The sequence below is a fragment of the Sinohyriopsis cumingii genome, chromosome 1 (assembly GCF_028554795.1).
Source record: "Sinohyriopsis cumingii isolate HCF-2022 chromosome 1, ASM2855479v2, whole genome shotgun sequence".
Taxonomy (NCBI): Eukaryota; Metazoa; Mollusca; class Bivalvia; order Unionida; family Unionidae; genus Sinohyriopsis; species Sinohyriopsis cumingii.
The window spans coordinates 184,104,270-184,126,740 of record NC_142961.1 but is presented as its reverse complement, the minus strand read 5'-3'; the positions used below and the strand labels follow the sequence as shown (position 1 = coordinate 184,126,740).

At 33.3% G+C, this 22,471-nt stretch overlaps 1 protein-coding gene across 1 annotated transcript; it reads right to left on the bottom strand.

The window, feature by feature from the left end:
* Positions 1–373: 373 nt before the first annotated feature.
* On the bottom strand, positions 374–21,589 carry LOC149808518 (uncharacterized). The gene is made up of 3 exons (XM_089978383.1): positions 21,504–21,589; positions 13,196–13,711; positions 374–12,683 (listed from the first exon to the last, which is right to left on the bottom strand). Exons 2-3 carry the CDS (start codon positions 13,701–13,703, stop codon positions 12,406–12,408), a joined length of 786 nt encoding a protein of 261 aa, XP_089834509.1. The 5' UTR covers positions 13,704–13,711; positions 21,504–21,589; the 3' UTR covers positions 374–12,405.
* Between the last annotated feature and the right edge of the window lie 882 nt (positions 21,590–22,471).

Genomic DNA, 22,471 nt, shown 5'->3' with positions numbered 1-22,471 from the left:
ATCCAATATGGCAGGAATGCTGGACTTTCAGATGGAAGAGAAATGGATATGGGGATGGATGTGAAAAAGGACACAATTTAATACCACATATGTTCCTGTGAAAAGCAGGAAACTGTTTTGATTTGGTCTAACTTTTTAGTGATTTAATCTTTAATTTACACAGAAAAATTGATAAATGATTTTAAAAAATATATTTGCATGTGTTTTTTACATCATAATTATGAAAATGTGTTTGAGGCTTATCTTTGCTGCAATGCCCATTGAGCAGATCCCTGTTATATTTGGACATGGAAATTATACAATGTTAAATTAGGTTAAAACATCAAGATATGCATAAAAAATGTTGTTTTTTTTAAATGACAGAAACGTAAGATTATCAAAATCTTTTTATTATTTAATTTATAAAATGAAACATAGAACTGAATGATGAACACATCAGGTAAAAGCAAACAGATGCAAATTAAAGCTTAAATTTTAAAATACAATATAAGTGAAGAAAAATGCAAATATATACTAGTAATATATACCATATCCTTTGGCAAACTACTTTTTAAGTTTAAAAAAAATTAAATAGCTAACAATTCTTTTTACCATGACAAACAAAACAAAAAAGCAACAAAAAATGTAGACCTTTTATACCATTCTATTATTGTGTTCTTCCAATGTAACTGTTCTCCTATACTGTCTGAAGGGTCAAGTGCCAGAGACAAAGGCAAGGGCACTACACCCTACCAGAGAGCACCATAAGTGCAGTTCATATTAGATAAGGTAATAATAGATTTGGTATGTCACATGACATTATATGATGTCATAAAACATGCTGCAGCTGGAGCAGGTGTAATGACCACAGCCAGGTAAATTACCTTAGAATATGTCCTACAGCCAGGTAAACTACCTTAGAATATGACCACAGCCAGGTAAATTACCTTAGAATATGTCCTAACATAAATATTTGGAGTCAACCAAATGAATCTTGAGAATACATGATAGCTCAGTCATGAAGAGAACTGAGAAGGTCATAAAGTACAAGTGTTCCTACACTATTTTTTTTATTTATATCCCCAGTTTGCATATAAACTTGCACACTATATAATCTATTATGAAAATCTCAGTAGGAGAAACGTATGATAGCATAATATGGTTTATACCATAGGTAGTGTAGATATAGAGTGGTGAAACTGCACAGTACAGGGCAAACAATGAAAACTGTCAGAATGAAAACCCACGATTCTTATACAACTGTCTAAAAGATCCCTGTAAATTCTGGTTTTAAAATGATGCCCATCTTGGCATTACTATAATAACTCGGGCACTGAATATACCACTTTAACCAATATACCCATGTTTTATTTTCCTTGTTAAAAGTTCATCACAACAAAATCAAAGATTTGACATGTGGTCTTATTCATAATCAGACAGATGCTTGAAATTTACTACATCATAACAAGTCCATCATCAACCTGTACAAGGTACTAATACATGGATAGAACTTGTGTGCTGCATTACTGTGGAAAAAAGTCATAATATTTAAACTGATGTGTGGAACTGAAGCCTGTACTTTTGTTATTTTTTCTTTGTAGAAACTACAATGAAATCCTTGGAGTGAACAACTTTACAAATCAATCTGCATATGTAAATGAAACTGCATCCAAATAATGTTTTTATGCTAGCACCAACATGATTTCAGTTCCATTCAAATGCTCTGAACAAGGTTTAAAAGTGTATACGTAATGATATTATAAGTGTATACATAATGATATTATAAGTAAGTTGTCCAGACAAAAACTAATATCATCCTCTCTAATATATGATCCATGATTTCATTTTTGTAAAATTTACTTTTAGAATAAGTCATTAATGATTATTTTGAACAAGTGCAGTCAAAACATGAACTGAACTTAAGGAAATTGAAAATACACCAACCCTACTGTATAATTACACTAACAAGGTTTCTGTAGTTACTATATCTGGCCTGCAAAAAGGGCAATAATTGACCTCACTTTTAAAGAATTTCAAAAGCTTTAACAAAAAATTTCACCAAGTCAAACTGATGTCTCACTACCTGTGGACACTGAACAGAAAAAACAGATGTTATTGCTGACTTGCTTGCGCATCATATAAACTAGCAGAGGCCTTCTTACTTTCTACTGCCATCAAGTGAAGCGTTGGGTGGAAATCATAATCATACCAGCACCATAAAAAAGATTTAAGTTATGAAAATACATCTCATTTCTTCAAATTCACATTATTGCAATGAGAAAGTTCATGTAATTTTCACTCAATATCATCTGACAGATGTTAACTCCATAAATATGGAAAACGAAAACTAAGTTCAGAAAATATTTCAGTAAAAACTTTTAAAAATCAAGTGTATCTACCATGTGTCTAGTACCACCATATTGCAGTGGTAAAATATATGGACATGAAAACACAAGGATCACAGAATGATCAGTTGCATCACAAAGTCGGTTTCTGTCCATTTTACTGCTACATACACTATACCTAAGACTGTTCTTCAATAAAATGTTCTTCATAAAATAAAAAAATTAACCATGATAAGCCTGAATTTATTTATTATTTTCATCTGACTGCCTTTTTTGCCAACATGGACTTAAGTTCATGATGAGTTTACCCAAGCAACAGCAAAACGATGATACAGCAAACTATCAAAACAGATTTATCTGGGCTGAAAATTAAAAATAACACTTCCTAATTTAGCTTCAGCCTCACAAATGTCCAAATGTATGCATGCAGCCATTGTACACATAATCCGATTATGTGATACCAATGGTAGTCTCTAACAGCAACCAACATTGATGACACAGTATTTTCCAGTGATTTATTTTGTAGAAATATAAAATATTTTCAATTCTGGTGTGGTCATTAAACAAAGTACATCTCCATCATACCATACATATGGAGAGTCCCTTTAACAGTCAGTGTACAGACATCAAATGAACAAACACGTTTTAAATAATCGCTACATGTATAATGTAAAAGAAATAAAACCTAATGTATGAATGGCATGATTCAATGTTTCAAAATGCACTGAATTGTTTTTTTACTCCAATGAAAGTAGTCAAACTTTAAAAAATAATATCTGAAAGAAGGTAAACAATACGTTTCTTTCAAACATCACCCTCATGTATTAAAATGAGTGGAACTTCAGTCTCATGTATGAGTCAAACTTTACACAAATTATTCAATAATATTACAACATAGTGTAAGGACAACCATTTGGTAAATCCAACCTTTAATCTCTGTATAAATCTGAAACCATTTTGGCATTTATTTATAAAATTAAAGTACAAAATATTACCTAGATAAAATATTTTTAATAAACCACAACCAAAATGTATGATAGTGATAAATATGAAAAGGATGGATTCTGTCCAACTATACTAGAGTAACAACCAGGGTAAAACTGCACTGTATGTGCACTTAAACTGGTAAAACAGAAATAAAATATTATGTTAAACCTTAAATTATGCCTATGATAACTGGTGATAAAAAGAAAGAAAAGAAATAAGGCACATCGATGTCAAAAGAGGAAAATGTAAAACTGAAATGGCAAAGCAAATTCTATGTAGGATGTATCTTGTAAACTGTTTTGGGATATAGGATGTATCTGTCAACTGTTTGGGGATATAGGATGTATCTGTCAACTGCTTGGGGATATAGGATGTATCTGTCAACTGTTTGGGGAACTGCATATCTAATATTTTAAACTAATACAGTGCTCAAAGAAGATTTTAGAAACAGGCCTTGGGCTGGTGACTCGAATAAACTCACAAGCCATAACTCAAATTCCACAAGCCTGGACCACAGTTTTCACATGCCCAAAATCTCCTCTTTTTAATATTGTCACACAACATTGTAATTGCTACAATCTGAATATAAAATCAATAAGGTTCAAAGGAGTCTGAAGGTAATGCAAGTGTCATTAGTGTTCGTCACTATGCTGGTGTGCTTCACAAAGTAAAACCAATCAAGAGTTCTGAAACATTTGCTGGGTTTTGCTGATAGCTTATTGCTTCATAAATCATCTTCAAAAAACAATTACACTGAAACATTATTCCGACAAATGAAATGATCATGCTTTGAATTAGCCAGTAAAATCTGACTTCAAAGAAATGTTGCCGCAGTTCACATGCTTGTGATATGGCTTAAACATTCTAATTCAAGGCAATATGTAATGACTTTTGTTCTTGTATAACCATCTAGTATCGCTTTGATTTATCTATAATGGGTTGTTTCACTTCCTGATCTTACCTATGCAAATTAGCACAATGGGCTCATTCAGTGCATCATTCAAACACATCAGACCAGCTATTTCAGTGAACTTTAAGTAATACAGTATGTGAAATGGTGATTTACACCTGAACTCTTTGCCTTTAACTGCTGCTATTTAAACTGCCCAAGGGATAGTTTGACATCAGCTCTAATTATGACTTTACTGTTTATACATACTACTTTCTTTTTTATTATGATTACTGAAAATTTTGTTTTCTTGAAACATGCCCATGTCAGGAGTTTTCGGAGTACAAAATTGTATTTTAGTATGACACGCAATGCTTCAATCTGATTAAAATCAGATCTCAATTTCATGCAGGGGAGTGGTGATCTGATTTAGAATGTGCCGTGTTACGGCAGGTATGTCAACATCTTGAAAATACATTTACACATTTCATCAGTGTGACCAAAGTTTCATCAGGCAATTTAAAATTTATTTTTGACAAGCCCGACGGACAGCTCACTTAAAATGCAGGATGGGCCCAATCTAAAACATGAATGGCCCAGGCCTGGTCTAAAACATGAATGGCCTAGGCCCTGTCTAAAACATGAATGGCCTAGGCCCTGTCTAAAACATGAATGGCCTAGGCCCTGTCTAAAACATGAATGGCCTAGGCCCAATCTAAAACATGAATGGCCTATCATATTTTTGAGCACTGTAATATTAAGAATGTCAGAATGCATGTAAATAACACTTTAAATCATAAATTTAATTAATTTATTTTACCATCAGCTTTCTTAAAAGTCACATCCTGGCACTCAAAGTGCACTTCGTATATTTTCAAGTTTAGATAAATAATTCATATACTTGCTTATAAGCCTAGTCCAACTGCAAACTGTACAGACAGACTCAGTGGTAAATCTGGGTCTATGCCATCAGTCAAGAGTATCAGTAGAACAAACAAAGCAAACCCTTATCTCTTAAACATAATATGATGGCAGATGAGGGCCTATGTTGTTTGTAGCTGGACAAGACTTATAAGCGAGCACATATGGTACAACTTCTGGATATCATCACTGTACCAGAAGGGGATGCAGATAAAATATCAAACTGACCTGTGTTTCTTTGTGCCTTGAAAATCTACATTATCATACAATGTAGATCACTCATTCACTGGTGGACAATAAAAATGAATATTACCAACACTTAATCACTACTACAAAAAAGTTACAAAATTTGCAGTATTCAGAATTAAAAAATGGAGTTTTAAACTCCAAAATAAATACTGATACTAATAAAGGGCAAATTAGCAAATACCCCTTTAAATTATGACCAACTACACTAGATGACATTTCCTTCATTGCCTGAGATTTACATACTTGTAGTATAGTGTACATACCATATCACTCATTAATACTGACATACTATTTCTAATAAATACTGGGACTACCAAAAAACAGCATGACCAGAAAGACACAATAAATGCATTAATTATGCAAGATAAATGTCTATATCTCAAAACACCTCTACAATTTTCCTTACTCAATAAGGTCAAGATATTAACACGAGTAAATCATTTTAAAGCTGACTGCCGTATAGAGTCACTTCTAAATCAGGCCCAACTGCAAAGAACATGAGGTATAGGTTGTACTGATTACTTGTTTGACCCCACAAGTAATTTAGAATATTGGAAATGAACTGTAGTATTCAGTGTAAGAAAATAAATGCATAAAAAATTCCTTAAAAATATTAATGCTACAGACATTAAGCACCAATGTGGTAAGGTAAAAACAAAGGACTGAAACAACCATACAATTTGTATGATGAGATTGCCAACAAAGTCAAGATATTTACTCTTGAAATTTTACAGGTATCCGACTCAAAACTCTAGTCAGATACAATACTTTGAATAATACAATCAGAAACAATACCTGAATGATACAATCTGATACAATACTTAAATGATACAGTCAGATACAATAAGTGAATGATACACTCAGATACAATACTCTGAATGATACAACCAGATACAATACTTGAACTAAATTACAGTATTGAAATTTAGTAAGCTAAAGTATATCCATATGTATTCTTGTCCATGTTTCTTATCAATAATTTTTTTAAAATCTGAATGTGTCAGCAAAGTTTGTTATGGACAAATGCCAACCTCTGAAGAAAAAAACACAAGTTTAAATAGAATGCAAACATGTCAGTGATCTAATAACAATTTGGAATATTTTTATATTTTTGTAGAGAACCTAAGTCTTTACATCCCAAAATTATCTAATGAGGAATAAAAAAGACAGATCAGTACATGATTAGAAGTCCCATCCGCTACAATTTGCCGGGTAAAGCTTCAATCTTGTGTTGCATAATATAGTTAAAGGAATGTACCTTTAGGGATATCAATGATAATGTAGAATACAGGCAATCCAAGACCTCATCAATATAAATCCCCATTTCAAATTTGATTGAAATCCAACACCCTTACTAAAAAAAAAAGGAAGATGGGTAATCATGGAGCATAATTCCTGTAAATCTTGTGCAACAATGGAAATTGAATTCATTTAAGGCATCATTATAAAGCCACATTCCAAATTTGGTTGAAATCCAAGAAACCACTGGTAGAGTTATGCTATAGAAACCAAAGATTATGTTGCTGGGCAAATGGTGGGGGGGGGGGGGGGGCAGAACTCCTGTAAATTATGTTGCTGAGTGTGGGAATATATTTTTCTTTTATAGACAACTACAAAATCAAAATCTGGAACCCAGCAAAGCTTGTTAAAGGACTGTTGTGGACATCAAAGTCAGTTCTTTGTGTAATCAGGAAACATGACTCTTCTAAATAATGTTGCGGACCACTGGAAACTGAACTCCTGCAAAATGTCTTGAACATAATGCCACACACCAAATTTGGTTGAAATCCAATATATATATATATATATATATATATATATATATATATATATATATATATATATATATATATATATATAGTAGACAACAAAGTCAGGATGATGGGCAGTCAGGAAGTAGAACTCCTGTAAATGATGTTGCTAAAGGATGGAAGTCATTCATGGTCTCATCAATCTAATTTCTAAAGGCCAGATTTGTTGAAATCCAACAAGCTTTGGTCAAGTCATGCTCCGTAAATGCAAGTCAGGTGGTCAGACACTTAGCAAACCTGTCAGCTCTATCATGACTTTATCAGTAATGTATCAGCTGATATTCTTCCTATTAGACAACTTACACCTGGGCATGGGCAGGATAAGTGATATTTTTTAAAGCCACACCCTATCATGTAATTTAACGGATAAAACCAGGCTGGATTGAACCAATTTTCAATAAGATATAAAAATATCATGTATAGCTATTGTTCAAAATCATGCATTTAAACAGATGCAGAAACTGCAGTTCCAATCCCCATGGAGCCCAAAAGTTTTTTCCTAACCTGACATAATTTTTAGTTTTTTTTAAAATATTCGTCTGGCAACAGCTTTAATGTCTCAGGACTAGAGTCATATTCAAATCAATACATTGTGACCAATAAATGAAATCGTTGCCTTTCCCATTTCTTTTCTACATGAATCTGAATATTCCTTTTTTGTTTTTAAGTACTTACTGTTTAAACCTTTTAACAGGCTTATTTGTCTTTTTTTTCTTCAGTGTGCTGTGTAAACCTTTTAACAGACTTATTTGTCTTTATTTTTCTTTAGTGTGCTGTGTAAACCTTTTAACAGGCTTATTTGTCTTTTCTTTCTTTAGTCGTGTTTTCTTTCTCTGGAGGCCATTTTTAGAAACTCTATGTGAGCTACAGCTTAATATTACTGGAGTTTTGCATGAAAAATATAGACAGTTTAAAGTTACTCATGTAAAGTTAGTCTGGATGCCTGATCAACTCCAATGAGTCTAATATAAAAGCCAGATCCAGGTCAAACATGGACAAGCCAGCATCTACATTTGATTGCAATGATCATATTTTCTTAATTTTTGTTAGTATTCCGCAAGTCCCTAATTTAAGGGTCATTTCAGTAAGACCTAAAGTCAAATCATAATGGGTGGCAGGGGGCATAACTCCTGCAAATGATGATGTGAAATACTTAAAACCAAGCTCTTTCAATAGTCTCATCAATACATATATGCATACCAAAAATTTGTTAAATCCAACAATCATTTGGAAAGTTATTGTGCTTAAATGAAAAGTTGCGCAATTGGGGGCCACAAGCCATGTAAATATTTACAAATAATGACTGAAAATCGAATTCTTTAAAAACCTAACAATGTAAAGTGTTATACAAATTTGGTTACAATCCAATAAGTTGCTGTAAAGTTAACATGCAGAGATGATACTTGCCAGGTTGGCACAGTGGCTACAGTGTAGGACTGACAACAAGCAGGAACAATTTGCAAAATTGGATCACCCCAGATCAACTAATATGGTGTATCCATGAACAAGACACTTGACTGTGTTTTATAACCTTCAGAAGTGTTGCTGCACAACAGAAACACAAATAAAACCTAACAAACTTATGGGGGAAAATAAAGATGACAAATGGACTTAAGCACAACAAGTTCAAGTGAGATCTTAATATATAAAGTGTTCTTTTCTTTTAAATGACAATACATGTAATAAGACTCTACTTTTTTCATAACAAAGAAAGCATGAGGTATGGCTTTACCTGCCTGAACATCATATGTGCTTCTGTGTTACTGACAACTTCTAATTAATAAGACCCAACTGAATGAATGAAGATTTAATTGAGAAATGTTAAAACTCATAAAAGCATTTCTTTAATAGAAATGTATGTAAATTGCAAAATTGATATTTACTTCTTATTATGAAAAATTGAACTCCGTTCTACTTTGGAAAATAAAATGATTTACTATGCTAAATCTAGTTTGCTAAGACTGAACAAGTTATCGTTTAATGAATAATGGACCTCAAGTTTGCTAAGACTGAACAAGTTATCATTTAATGAATAATGGACGTCAAGTTTGCTAAGACTGAACAAGTTATCATTTAATGAATAATGGACCTTAAGTTTGCTAAGACTGAACAAGTTATCATTTAATGAATAATGAACCTCAAGCTTGCTAAGACTGAAAAAGTTCTCATTTAATGAATAAGATAACCGTATAGTGGGATAATTTGTTTATTCAAAACGAAAGAAATGGACATGCTTAGTCTTTCTAGAAATTGGCTATTAAAAAACTGTTATCTTTATTAGCAACACAATATTAGAATCTAACAAGTTTTGTTATTCTTAACCAATGTACAGCAGTCCTCCTGAACAAACTTCGTCAGTGGAACTCTTTATTATCATATTTCCAATAAAAGTATTATCGTTTAAAATAGGAACAGAAAATTATCAAGACCAAATTTTGTAAAATATAAGTTTTGAGATTCTGACAATTGTATAGATCTGATTTTGTTACAATTGTAAAGATCTGATTTTGTTACAATTGTATAAATCTGATTTTGTTACAATTGTATAGATCTGATTTTGTTACTATTACATTTACTGAATGTCAAAGTTTTTGACACTGAGTAAGTTAGTACTTTCAGTTTTGTGTTCAGAAAGCTTATTAAAAAGCAGGTCAAACAAATGAAACTTTGTCTTACACATTTAGAAGTACATACACCTGAGTTTTATAATCAAAGGTACTATCTATATCTGAATCAGCATGAAATAAGTTATGCTAACATTTTACATGTAAATTATTTAAATTGTGAATGTGCAATGTAGGCTGAAAAATTATGTTTGTTTCAAATTTATTAGGATTCAAACTACATCCTGGAGTTAACTTCTGATGCTACCCTGCTACTCAGAAATGGTAAAGCAGTCTTTCAAACTAGAGCCACTATCTCCTATCTCATCATCCTTTATCCCACACATGCAAGATACTCTGAAGCTTCTAGCAGTAGCTTTATATATAAGCCAATCACAACAACTGTTTAATGTGTATATAAGCCACAACTTGCTTTGAATAGGTTTTGATAAACATGCTTAATTCCAGGCAAATTTTCTGTCTCTTTGCAAGAAACATTTGTTAAAATAACGTAACACAAAGAAACTAAAGTAACAACAACTATTACATCTTGTTTTTTTGCCCGTCTACTCAGATTATTTAAAAACACTTTAAAAAACAAACAAAAAAACAGTTGACCAAGATATAATGCTGGTTGCTGTAAAACCCAAAAGTGACCACAGTGACATGACATAGGATGTTGAGACTGATCCAAATTCCCATGAAATGACATAGGATGATGAGATTGATCCAAATACCCATGACATGACATAGGATGATGAGATTGATCCAAATACCCATGACATGACATAGGATGGTGAGATTGATCCAAATACTAATGATGTGACATAGGATGATGAGATTGATCCAAATACCCATGACATGACATAGGATGATGAGATTAATCCAAATACCCATGACATGACATAGGATGGTGAGATTGATCCAAATACTAATGATGTGACATAGGATGATGAGATTGATCCAAATACCCATGACATGACATAGGATGATGAGATTGATCAAAATACCCATGACATGACATAGGATGATCCAAATACCCATGACATGACATAGGATGATGAGATTGATCCAAATACCCATGACATGACATAGGATGATGAGATTGATCCAAATACCCATGACATGACATAGGATGATGAGATTGATCCAAATACTCATGACATGACATAGGATGATGAGATTAATCCAAATATCAATGACATGACATAGGATGATCCAAATACCCATGACATGACATAGGATGGTGAGATTGATCCAAATACTAATGATGTGACATAGGATGATGAGATTGATTAAAATACCCATGGCATGACATAGGATGATGAGATTGATCCAAATACTCATGACATGACATAGGATGATGAGATTAATCCAAAAACCCATGACATGACATAGGATGATGAGATTAATCCAAATACCCATGACATGACATAGGATGATCCAAATACCCATGACATGACATAGGATGATGAGATTAATCCAAATACCCATGACATGACATAGGATGATGAGATTAATCCAAATACCCATGACATGACATAGGATGATCCAAATACCCATGACATGACATAGGATGGTGAGATTGATCCAAATACTAATGACAGGACATAGGACGATGAGATTGATCGAAATACCCATGGCATGACATAGGATGATGAGATTGATCCAAATACTCATGACATGACATAGGATGATGAGATTAATCCAAAGACCCATGACATGACATAGGATGATGAGATTGATCCAAATACCCATGACATGACGTAGGATGCTGAGATTGATCCAAATACTCATGACATGACATAAAAGTAAAAAAAATAATGTTTCCTATTGCACCAATTTAAAATTAGGTTAGGTAGGTAAGTTTTTTTTATAACATTATATATTATATAATGATATATCAAACATCTAAAAAGATTAACAAATGCTTTTGAAGTTTTTATTAGTCACTGCATTCATGCTTCTTTCGATGTTTCTTGGTAGATGAACATTATCTTTACAGGCATAAGAGAACACAATGCTGGTATTGTCATTAAAAAATTCAGTCAAAAATAGTCATTAAAATACAATGGAATTATAATGCTACCTAAATAACGTTGGCTATTTTGAAAAAAAATCAAGAGCATGGTTAGAAATTACAGACCTTGATACCAACAAGCTATATGAAAAATCTGACTCCAATCTATAAGGCAAAGTTTATAATGGATGCACATTGCAAAATGCATGATGGATCCAATATGGCTGACATGGCTACACAATTACAGCATTCCCTCATTAAACATACCACAGTATAAGGCAGGCATGGTCATGGATCCAATGTTATTCTTTCATAATAATATTATGTATAAACTACCTCAATATACAGTTGTCCACTTGTATGGTTCCCATGAACAGTGTTATAATGAGGGAGCACTGAAGCTGATATGGCCATAACACAAGGAGAGCTAAAAACTTAAGACATAAAATGACTATAACTATTGTAAAACAATACAACAAATGAATCTGAAAAGTCAAAAAGCATTCATAAATTAAAAGAAATTAAATACAAAAATTTCTTTACACAGTAAATGTTTACACAAACCTCATGAGAATGTTGCTTTCTCATGATAAATAACCTGTTAGTCGTTTCCTCCACTTGCTGTCCCATCACTGTCAGATTTTTCTGGAATGGTTTCAAGTGGCAACCTGAGTGAGAGTGAACCAGCACTGTCCTCTGATTCAAACACATCATCCACATATTCATTTAAAAGTCTGCGCTTTGGACGGTAATTTCTGTAGACCCGCAATGGCCGAACGGGTCCTCTGGGAACAGATACTTCTGGTGATGAAGGTGGACTCACTTGATAGACAGCTGGTGGGAATTTATGGATCACAACATAACCACTTTCAACATCATCTGAAAATTACAAAATATGTAGTAAATCCATCTTTGTCATTTTAAAGCTTATAAAACTTTTATTACAATGTGTTTCTATTGCTTCAAGTTCCAGATCTAGCCTTTCTCACTGCTTTTACATAAATGTGATTTAATTTTTTTTTGTCTAAATCATTATAATTTGAAATATTTAAGAATGAAAAAAATGTACCACTGCAAAAAGGAAGCTGCAGGCTTCTATTGAGAATATGTTTCTAAATTGCACAAGGTTTTCTTTGACCCCACAGGGTCACTCTCTGGTACTCATAAGTGCATGAAAATAGGTTTGGAATTCTTGTTTTTTTCTTCAGAAGTGCTATATAACTAGCATATGGACTCTTGATGGGACTACAGTGCTGAAATGCTAAGAAAACACTATAAGGACTTCTTCCAACAACACAGTTAATGACTGGAGCCCCTTTACAAAGTTGATGACTGCAGTATTGTTGCTATTAGGTGATGTGTGAATATTTGTGTCTTTTTATTTGACCTACCTCCTTCATCACAATTTGTAGACTCCTTCACATGACGACAAAAACGACAGTACATCAAGAATATGAATCCAGTAAGTAGCACCATGGCACAAAGAATCCCAATCAAAGCAAAAGCAAGACTTCTCCAATAGGATGAACTGTCTTTTGAAAGGACCTCTGGTGGGACAGGCACATCTAGTAATTCTTTCTGTGCTGTTGTATCAATGTTGACATACTGTGGACTTTCAACATCTTCTACCAGCAGTTTATTATTATTCAGAAATTGCCACTGTTTATTGGATTTGCCACAGACCGTATCATGATCTGTTCCACACCAAACAAGAGTCTGCATGTTCCTGGGACATGTTTTACATGGCTCACAACTTGTTAATTTTGTGTCAAAATACTCTGAAGGGGGACATCGTTTGCGAAGTGCTAGGACAGCTGTGTACAAAGTACACTCCAGCAGAAGCAAGAGATAACACGGGACTTTAATACTCTGCATCATGGAAATCTGTCCTTGAACCATCTGTGTTCCTGAAATATATAAACCACATGTACATATATCTTATCTGAATCATACAAGAATTTGCAATCAAGGGTGCAAAAATCTCAAATTACAAATTTATGACATAAATTTAGACTAATGATGTCTCACATGAATATCCAAGTGATCTATCTTCAACTAGTGCTTTCAACATTTTATAACATGCATTTGGGTTATGATATTCATCCAACATTTTATAAGATGCATTTGGGTTATGATATTCATGCAACATTTTATAAGATGCATTTGGGTTATGATATTCATTCAACATTTTATAACATGCATTTGGGTTATGATATTCATCCAACATTTTATAAGATGCATTTGGGTTATGATATTCATCCAACATTTTATAAAATGCATTTGGGTTATGATATTCATCCAACATTTTATAAGATGCATTTGGGTTATGATATTCATCCAACATTTCATAATATGCATTTGGGTTATGATATTCATCCAACATTTCATAATATGCATTTGGGTTATGATATTCATCCAACATTTCATAATATGCATTTGGGTTATGATATTCATCCAACATTTCATAATATGCATTTGGGTTATGATATTCATCCAACATTTTATAACATGCATTTGGGTTATGATATTCATCCAACATTTTATAAAATGCATTTGGGTTATGATATTCATCCAACATTTTATAAGATGCATTTGGGTTATGATATTCATCCAACATTTCATAATATGCATTTGGGTTATGATATTCATCCAACATTTCATAATATGCATTTGGGTTATGATATTCATCCAACATTTCATAATATGCATTTGGGTTATGATATTCATCCAACATTTTATAACATGCATTTGGGTTATGATATTCATCCAACATTTTATAACATGCATTTGGGGTATGATATTCATCCAACATTTCATTTGTTTCAAACACGTAAAGTCAATGGCAAATCAAAAAACAAATAATATCCATTACTTATAGATCCTTTCAAAACTTTGATCCTGTTAAATTCCTAGAAGATCTGAAACAGATTCCATGGAATACAGTCCAAATCTTTGAAGATATTGATGATGTTTTAGATACTTGGACAGATCTGTTCATCAGTATAGTAAACAAGCATGCCCCTTTAAAAACACACAGGATAAAGAAAGACCACCAGCCAGGCTGGATCTCCCCAGATATTTTAGAAGCAATAAAGCAAAGAGACCAGCTAAAATCAGTAGGAAATCAAACTGAATATAGAGTTTGGAGGAATAAAGTTAATAAAATGATACATCAAGCCAAACAAGCGCACTATAAAAAAGTGCTTGATGAAAACCAAAATAATCCCAAAGCTATCTGGAAAGTGTTTACAGGGTTTGGTGCAGGCAAATTAAGAGTAAAGCTGAAATTTTATCCCTCAATCATGAGGGCATTTACACTGATAATCCAGCTGACATCTCAAATATTTTTAACAACTTTTTTGTTCAAATTGCTGAAAAACTTAAAGAACCCAGAACTTCATCTGATCATCTGGAACTCAAACATTTTTGTGCGAAAAAACTACCAAACAATATAAAGTTTGAAATTCCTGAAATGAGTCCTGAATTTGGGTTGAAATATATAACAAAAATGGATGATTGTAAAGCTACAGGACTTGATATGATTGGACCAAGGCTACTAAAGGTAGCTGCACATGCAATTGTAGAGAGCATAGCTTTCATTTGCAATGAAAGTATTAGGTCTAATAAATTTCCACAAACATGGAAAACTGCCAAGGTTATACCATTGCATAAAGCAGGAACAAAAGAGGATGTAAATAACTACAGACCCATCTCTATCCTTCCTTGTCTCTCCAAATTACTAGAAAAACATGTACATGATTCTTTTCTCAACTATCTAAACACTTATAATCTTATTCATGATAATCAGTCTGGCTTTCGCCAGAATCACTCCTGTGAAACTGCACTTGTATCTTTGATTGATAAATGGCTGAAAGCATTTGATCAAGGAGAAATTGTAGGCACTATTATGGTTGATTTTCGTAAAACTTTTGATCTTGTAGACCATGAAATTTTGCTTGAAAAACTAAAAATCTATCAACGCCATGAAAACTCCCTAAACTGGTTTACTTCTTACTTAACTGACAGAGTGCAAAAAGTATCTTTAAATGGTCAACTTTCTGAAAGTAAAAATATTAATTGTGGAATACCACAAGGCTCTATCCTTGGGCCTCTCTTATTCATACTATTTATCAATGATTTACCTCTTAAGATTGGAACTTCAGTTTCTTCCACTGACCTTTATGCAGATGATAATACACTGTCTGAGATTGATAAAAGCAAAACAGTACTTGAAAATAACTTACAAGATGCTCTCAACAGACTTCAAGTATGGTACAAGGAAAACAGTATGATCATAAATACAGAAAAAACGAAAGCCCTACTAATTACAACACAACAAAAACGAGCAAGGCTAGATAGCGACAAACTCCAGGTTCTATTCGACACTGTGAGCCTCAATATGACCTCTCAAGATAAAATTCTTGGTGTATTCGTGGATAACAATCTTACTTGGTCTATTCACATTAAACATATTTCAAAAAAGGTTAACTCTTATCTTTGGCTATTGAGGAAAATCAAAACATACATTCCTCTTCAGTATAGGGTCATCTTTTATAAAAGTTATATTCAGCCATATCTGGACTACTGTAATGTAATTTGGGGTAATACCTCTAATTCAAACATAACAACACTTTTAAGGCTCCAAAAGAGGGCTTGCCATTTAATTCTAGATCAAAGTATAGACAATTTTCAGGATGCAATGAATAATATAAAGATTTTAACAATACATGAAAGAATATTTCTTAGAAAGGCCAAATTGATGTATAAAGTATCCAGAAAAGACATTCCTGTCTATCTAAGCAATATCTTTCACCAAAGAGATGATGATGGCACTCCAAATTTAAGGTCCATAAGAAGAAAAAATTACATTGTACCAAGGCCAAAGAAGGAATTGTTTAAAAAAAGTTTTCAATATACTGGTCCACTGGTATGGAACAACATTCCCAGTGACATAAGGCAGGCTCCTAGCATTTCATCTTTTCACAATCAATGTCTAAAATGAAATCTTAAAAAAAAACTGAACAGTTCTAGTACAAAAAATACCACCTGCTTTTCTGTAATTTTACATCATTTTCATAGCTGAATATTTCAATGCAGGATTATATTTTATGTTTTATATATATGTTTATGTTTTCACTGATGCCTGTGAATGTGTTCCAGGCTTGATACTTTGAAATTTAAAATTACTTAATTATTTAGTGTCAAGCCAGACTCTTCACATCATGTTGTATATACTGTATATATTGTACATAACAGATAGAAGGCCTCAAGGTAGATTAGTTCTGTAACTAACTGAGTTACCTTCTCTAAATAAAGTCTTTATTATTATTATTATTATTATAACATGCATTTGGGTTACGATATTCATTCAACATTTTATAACATGCATTTGGGTTATGATATTCATCCAACATTTTATAAGATGCATTTGGGTTATGATATTCATCCAACATTTTATAAGATGCATTTGGGTTATGATATTCATCCAACATTTTATAACATGCATTTGGGTTATGATATTCATTCAACATTTTATAAGATGCATTTGGGTTATGATATTCATCCAACATTTTATAACATGCATTTGGGTTATGATATTCATTCAACATTTTATAAGATGCATTTGGGTTATGATATTCATCCAACATTTTATAACATGCATTTGGGTTATGATATTCATTCAACATTTTATAAGATGCATTTGGGTTATGATATTCATCCAACATTTTATAACATGCATTTGGGTTATGATATTCATTCAACATTTTATAAGATGCATTTGGGTTATGATATTCATCCAACATTTTATAACATGCATTTGGGTTATGATATTCATTCAACATTTTATAAGATGCATTTGGGTTATGATATTCATCCAACATTTTATAACATGCATTTGGGTTATGATATTCATTCAACATTTTATAACATGCATTTGGGTTATGATATTCATCCAATATTTTATAACATGCATTTGGGTTATGATATTGATCCAACATTTTATAACATGCATTTGGGTTATGATATTCATTCAACATTTTATAACATGCATTTGGGTTATGATATTCATCCAACATTTTATAAACTGCATTTGGGTTATGATATTCATCCAACATTTTATAACATGTATTTGGGTTATGATATTCATCCAACATTTCATAACATGCATTTGGGTTATGATATTCATCCAACATTTTATAAGATGCATTTGGGTTATGATATTCATCCAACATTTTATAAACTGCATTTGGGTTATGATATTCATCCAACACTTTATAACATGCATTTGGGTTATGATATTCATCCAACATTTTATAACATGCATTTGGGTTATGATATTCATTCAACATTTTATAACATACATCTGGGTTATGATATTCATCCAACATTTTATAACATGCATTTGGGTTATGATATTCATGCAACATTTTATAACATGCATTTGGGTTATGATATTCATTCAACATTTTATAACATACATCTGGGTTATGATATTCATCCAACATTTTATAAGATGCATTTGGGTTATGATATTCATCCAACATTTTATAACATGCATTTGGGTTATGATATTCATCCAATATTTTATAGCATGCATTTGGGTTATGATATTCATCCAACATTTTATAACATGCATTTGGGTTATGATATTCATCCAACATTTCATAATATGCATTTGGGTTATGATATTCATCCAACATTTTATAACATGCATTTGGGTTATGATATTCATCCAACATTTTATAACAAGCATTTGGGTTATGATATTCACCTAATTTGCATCATTAATGACAATTTGTAACCAGTGCATTGCAGATCGTAGCATGTAAAAAATATTGACAAATTCCTGAGACCTAATTCTCATAATAAAGCAGCAAAGTATTTTGCTAAATAAGAACGTACTTAATAAAAACTAATTAGAACAGTTTCTATAGTGTGCATATTCATATACAGTAAAACCTGTCTTGAGAGACCACTGCTATGAGAGACTGCCTGTCTTGAGAGATCCGGTTCTCCATGTACAGATTTAGAGATTATATAGTGTTATAACCTGTTATGAGAGACCACCTGTCATGAGAGACCATTATGTTTTGGCAGAACAGGTGGTCTTTCAAGACAGGTTCCACTGTAATACAAAATAATCGGCAAGACCATGTAATCGAAACAGAAATGTAATATTTTAACATCTGTATAATGCATTTTAATGCAACGTATTTCAACATTCCATAAATCTTGCCTCCTTTTTCAGCCATCTGTTCTTATGTTTGTGACCATTTAAAAATGGTGTGTGTGTGTATTGTTGTATATTTTATGTAGCTTTAACAATTTTAGTCATATCACTACAATGTCAGCAGTGTGGCAGTTTAAAGTAATGCCTAGCACTAGAATATTATGCCAGACATATAACACACAGTCACATTATCCTGACACCAGGCTGACCAGTTCTAACTCTAACTTCTTAATGTTAAGCACCAAGAGTGGCAGCTGCTAGTACCATTTTTATAAGTAATAGTTTTATTTTTCCTCATAACTTTATTTTCTGCAATAAGTTTCAATTTAAGCCGTATTTTCTTTTTCCTTATGTTAGATTTAATTCCAAAGTGACATTTCCCAAGTTTTCTGCCAGGACACGTGGACCCATAAGCCCTTGGCTAGTAAAGGCAGCAGTCACTTTGTTTTCAAGTTGACAATCCTTTTAATAACCCACAAATTTAATGCATACATGTACTTGTTCAGTGCCAAGCAGAGTCCTGCCTCTTCCAGTGAATGTTTGACCTTAATCTCTTACTCGTTTTCCCCATGTGACCACCCTCTGATTGTACCACAAGTGTGATACTTGCTCATTAGCCAGTAACAGGGGGTGGTTATTTGATTGTAATCTCCTTATGAAGATTGTCTACTTATCATACTTCTATCAAAAACTGAAAACTTTGTGTACAAAGTGAAGTATTTGATCTACAAATAGATTTCCTGGATGACCAATAATTAGAGCTCGATTGGCTTTAACATACTTATGATTCTACAGTATGATAAAATTATATACAACAAGCTGGTAACTTGATTACTTTACTATTGCAATCTGGAAAGTTTAGGTTCATTGTGGTTGTTTTTTTGAGGTATTTTAAATAATGAAGGGAACAAATGTGGTTCATGATGGCTTTGAGTCACTGATTAAAAATCAGCTGTCCTTCAGCAGAGTTGCGATAAAAAAGGAAAGACCAACAATTTTAAAGAGCAATACTTAATTTGATCTATTTATGTTTTTGTCCTGTTTAATTGCTATTGCATTGTTCAATATGTTTTATGCATAATAACCGAGTGGTCAATTGCTTAGAGGAGCATAATGCAAACACTGCTTCAACATATTAGATGGCATGTACGAACAATAACAAAAGTGTAAAAAGAAACTGTATAAACCAAGACATGCTTCAGATGCTAATGAACATCACCTGCTGATCCAACAAGTAAGAAGGACATTGATAGAGCAACTTGACAATGGCAGACACCAGGACCCGGAGGAAAATAATGCTTTGCTTTAAATATTTGGAAATCTAAATAAACACATAAATCAATTTAATATGAACTTGTTGATTTCTTCTCATATTTGAAGTAAAGTAGTTGCAATGTTGTGCGACAAATAATATCAAAAACAGTTATCATCTTCTTAACCCATTTTGGCATTCCCAGCTTCCATTGCATTCCAGCCAACTGAAATATACATCAATGGACTTGAAAACACATCCATTTGCTTGTGTGAGAAATTGAATTTGTTAGAAAAAAGATATCTGAAGAAATAAAGTCTGACTAAAGCAATATGGCTTTAACTTATAGAAAGCATTGGTACAAGCTGCCAAGTGTGTAAGATATTCCTGAAAATTTTACTTCTCATTCCAAATATACTACACAACACCATTATTTAGGCAGTAAGACCCCAAAAACACAAATATCAAGCAAGGCACCTTACATTGTAAAGCTACCCTGGGCCTGTGTCTGAGAGCACTGCTAGTATAGATTGTCTGGTGCTTTGTCATGCTAGATGTTGGAGAGTTTGGTACTGAAAGAACAGAGGTACAACCATACCTTTACTCAATGGCTACTTCTTTACACATATAGTTATGTATGCAAACAATGTGTCACACAAATCAGAATACAACTAAAATATGCATTACTTGTCTTTGTCAACAGTACTGCTGTAGTTCATTTTTTACTTATCAATGTTGCTCAGTCATTACAAAAAAAAAACAGCATCTTGTACCAGGATGTAGATAAACCACATGCACTCATTTCTGTCTGTAAAAAGGGGATAATTATCTACAACTCCTCCTGAACACCGTTTTTACTGACAGAAACGTGTACGGGGGGGGGGGGGTAATCAACCGTCAGTTTTAGGTTATCCTTCAAAGACTCTCAGTGTCTTGGAACAGAAAACATATACCATTAATAACAGCTAATATATGTCATTTTTATATCAGACTAATTCCATGATAAAAGTAAACGGTCCTCCAAACTAATTATATGTATCCTGTACTGAAAATGTGACAATGTGACTGCAGAAAATTGGCAATATAAGTAGGCCTACGCAATCTCATCGAATACAATTTTGCGCTTTTGACTACAAGTAAATAAAATCTCGGTATATACCATACATAAATAGACCAAGTGCTGCAATCGGTTGTGATTTAAACTTGAATAACTTACTGTAATTGAATTAAGGCACTTCAACATTTCAGTCATCACAATGATTCTGGCCACCTTTTTTGGGGACTTTTTAATCTGACCACGTGATATCCGGTGTATGAATGAACCGAGAGTATAGTCTATTCTGACAAAATTAGGAATTCATTCTATAAGCTGTTCCAACATTAAATGCAGCTGCCGAATTATACATATCGTTGATCAAAATACACGATAACGAGACACTCATACTTTTTAAAGTTCACAGGATGGATGTCACAGGTGGCTAGGACTTTTGCATATCACTGTTTTCCCTTCCTGCCTTATTTTCTTTCATAAGATTTTCGAAAGACTGTTTCGAATGAGGCTTGTGCAGCAAAATAAACATTATCTGTCAAACAAGCTTGTAAAACTATCCACTATCTATCAAACAAGCTTGTAAAACTATCCACTCTCTGTCAAACAAGCTTGTAAAACTATCCACTCTCTGTCGTTGTTGTTGATGTTGTTGTAGGGTTTAACGCCATTTTTCAGCACACGATAGGCTATACATGGCGGCCAGTATTAATGGTGGAGGAAGAACCCGGGAAATCCCCAGAAAGAACCACCGACCCTCGAGAAGCTACTGGCAAGCTTTCTCACATACCCACATTAGCCGAATCCGAGACTCGAACCCACGCAGACAGAGGTGAGATGGCAGTGATCCGTAAAGGAGAGCGCTTTAGACCACTCGGCCACTCGGGGCCCCAGCAGCAGAGGGGGCGAATCGGACATTTTGTCCAATCGTTATTTTGCTTAATTATTACTTTCTGCACTCAACGATCTAGTGTCGTCAGCGCCTGGTAAAAAAAAAACGACGACGTCGTTGGGGGGTCGACGCGTCGTCATTTGGTTTAATTAATACTTTCTGCGCGCCGATCCCCAGCGTCGTCAGCGTCCGGTAAGCACATCGACGACCGCGTCGATGTCATCGCCCCCTCTGCTGCTAAGTG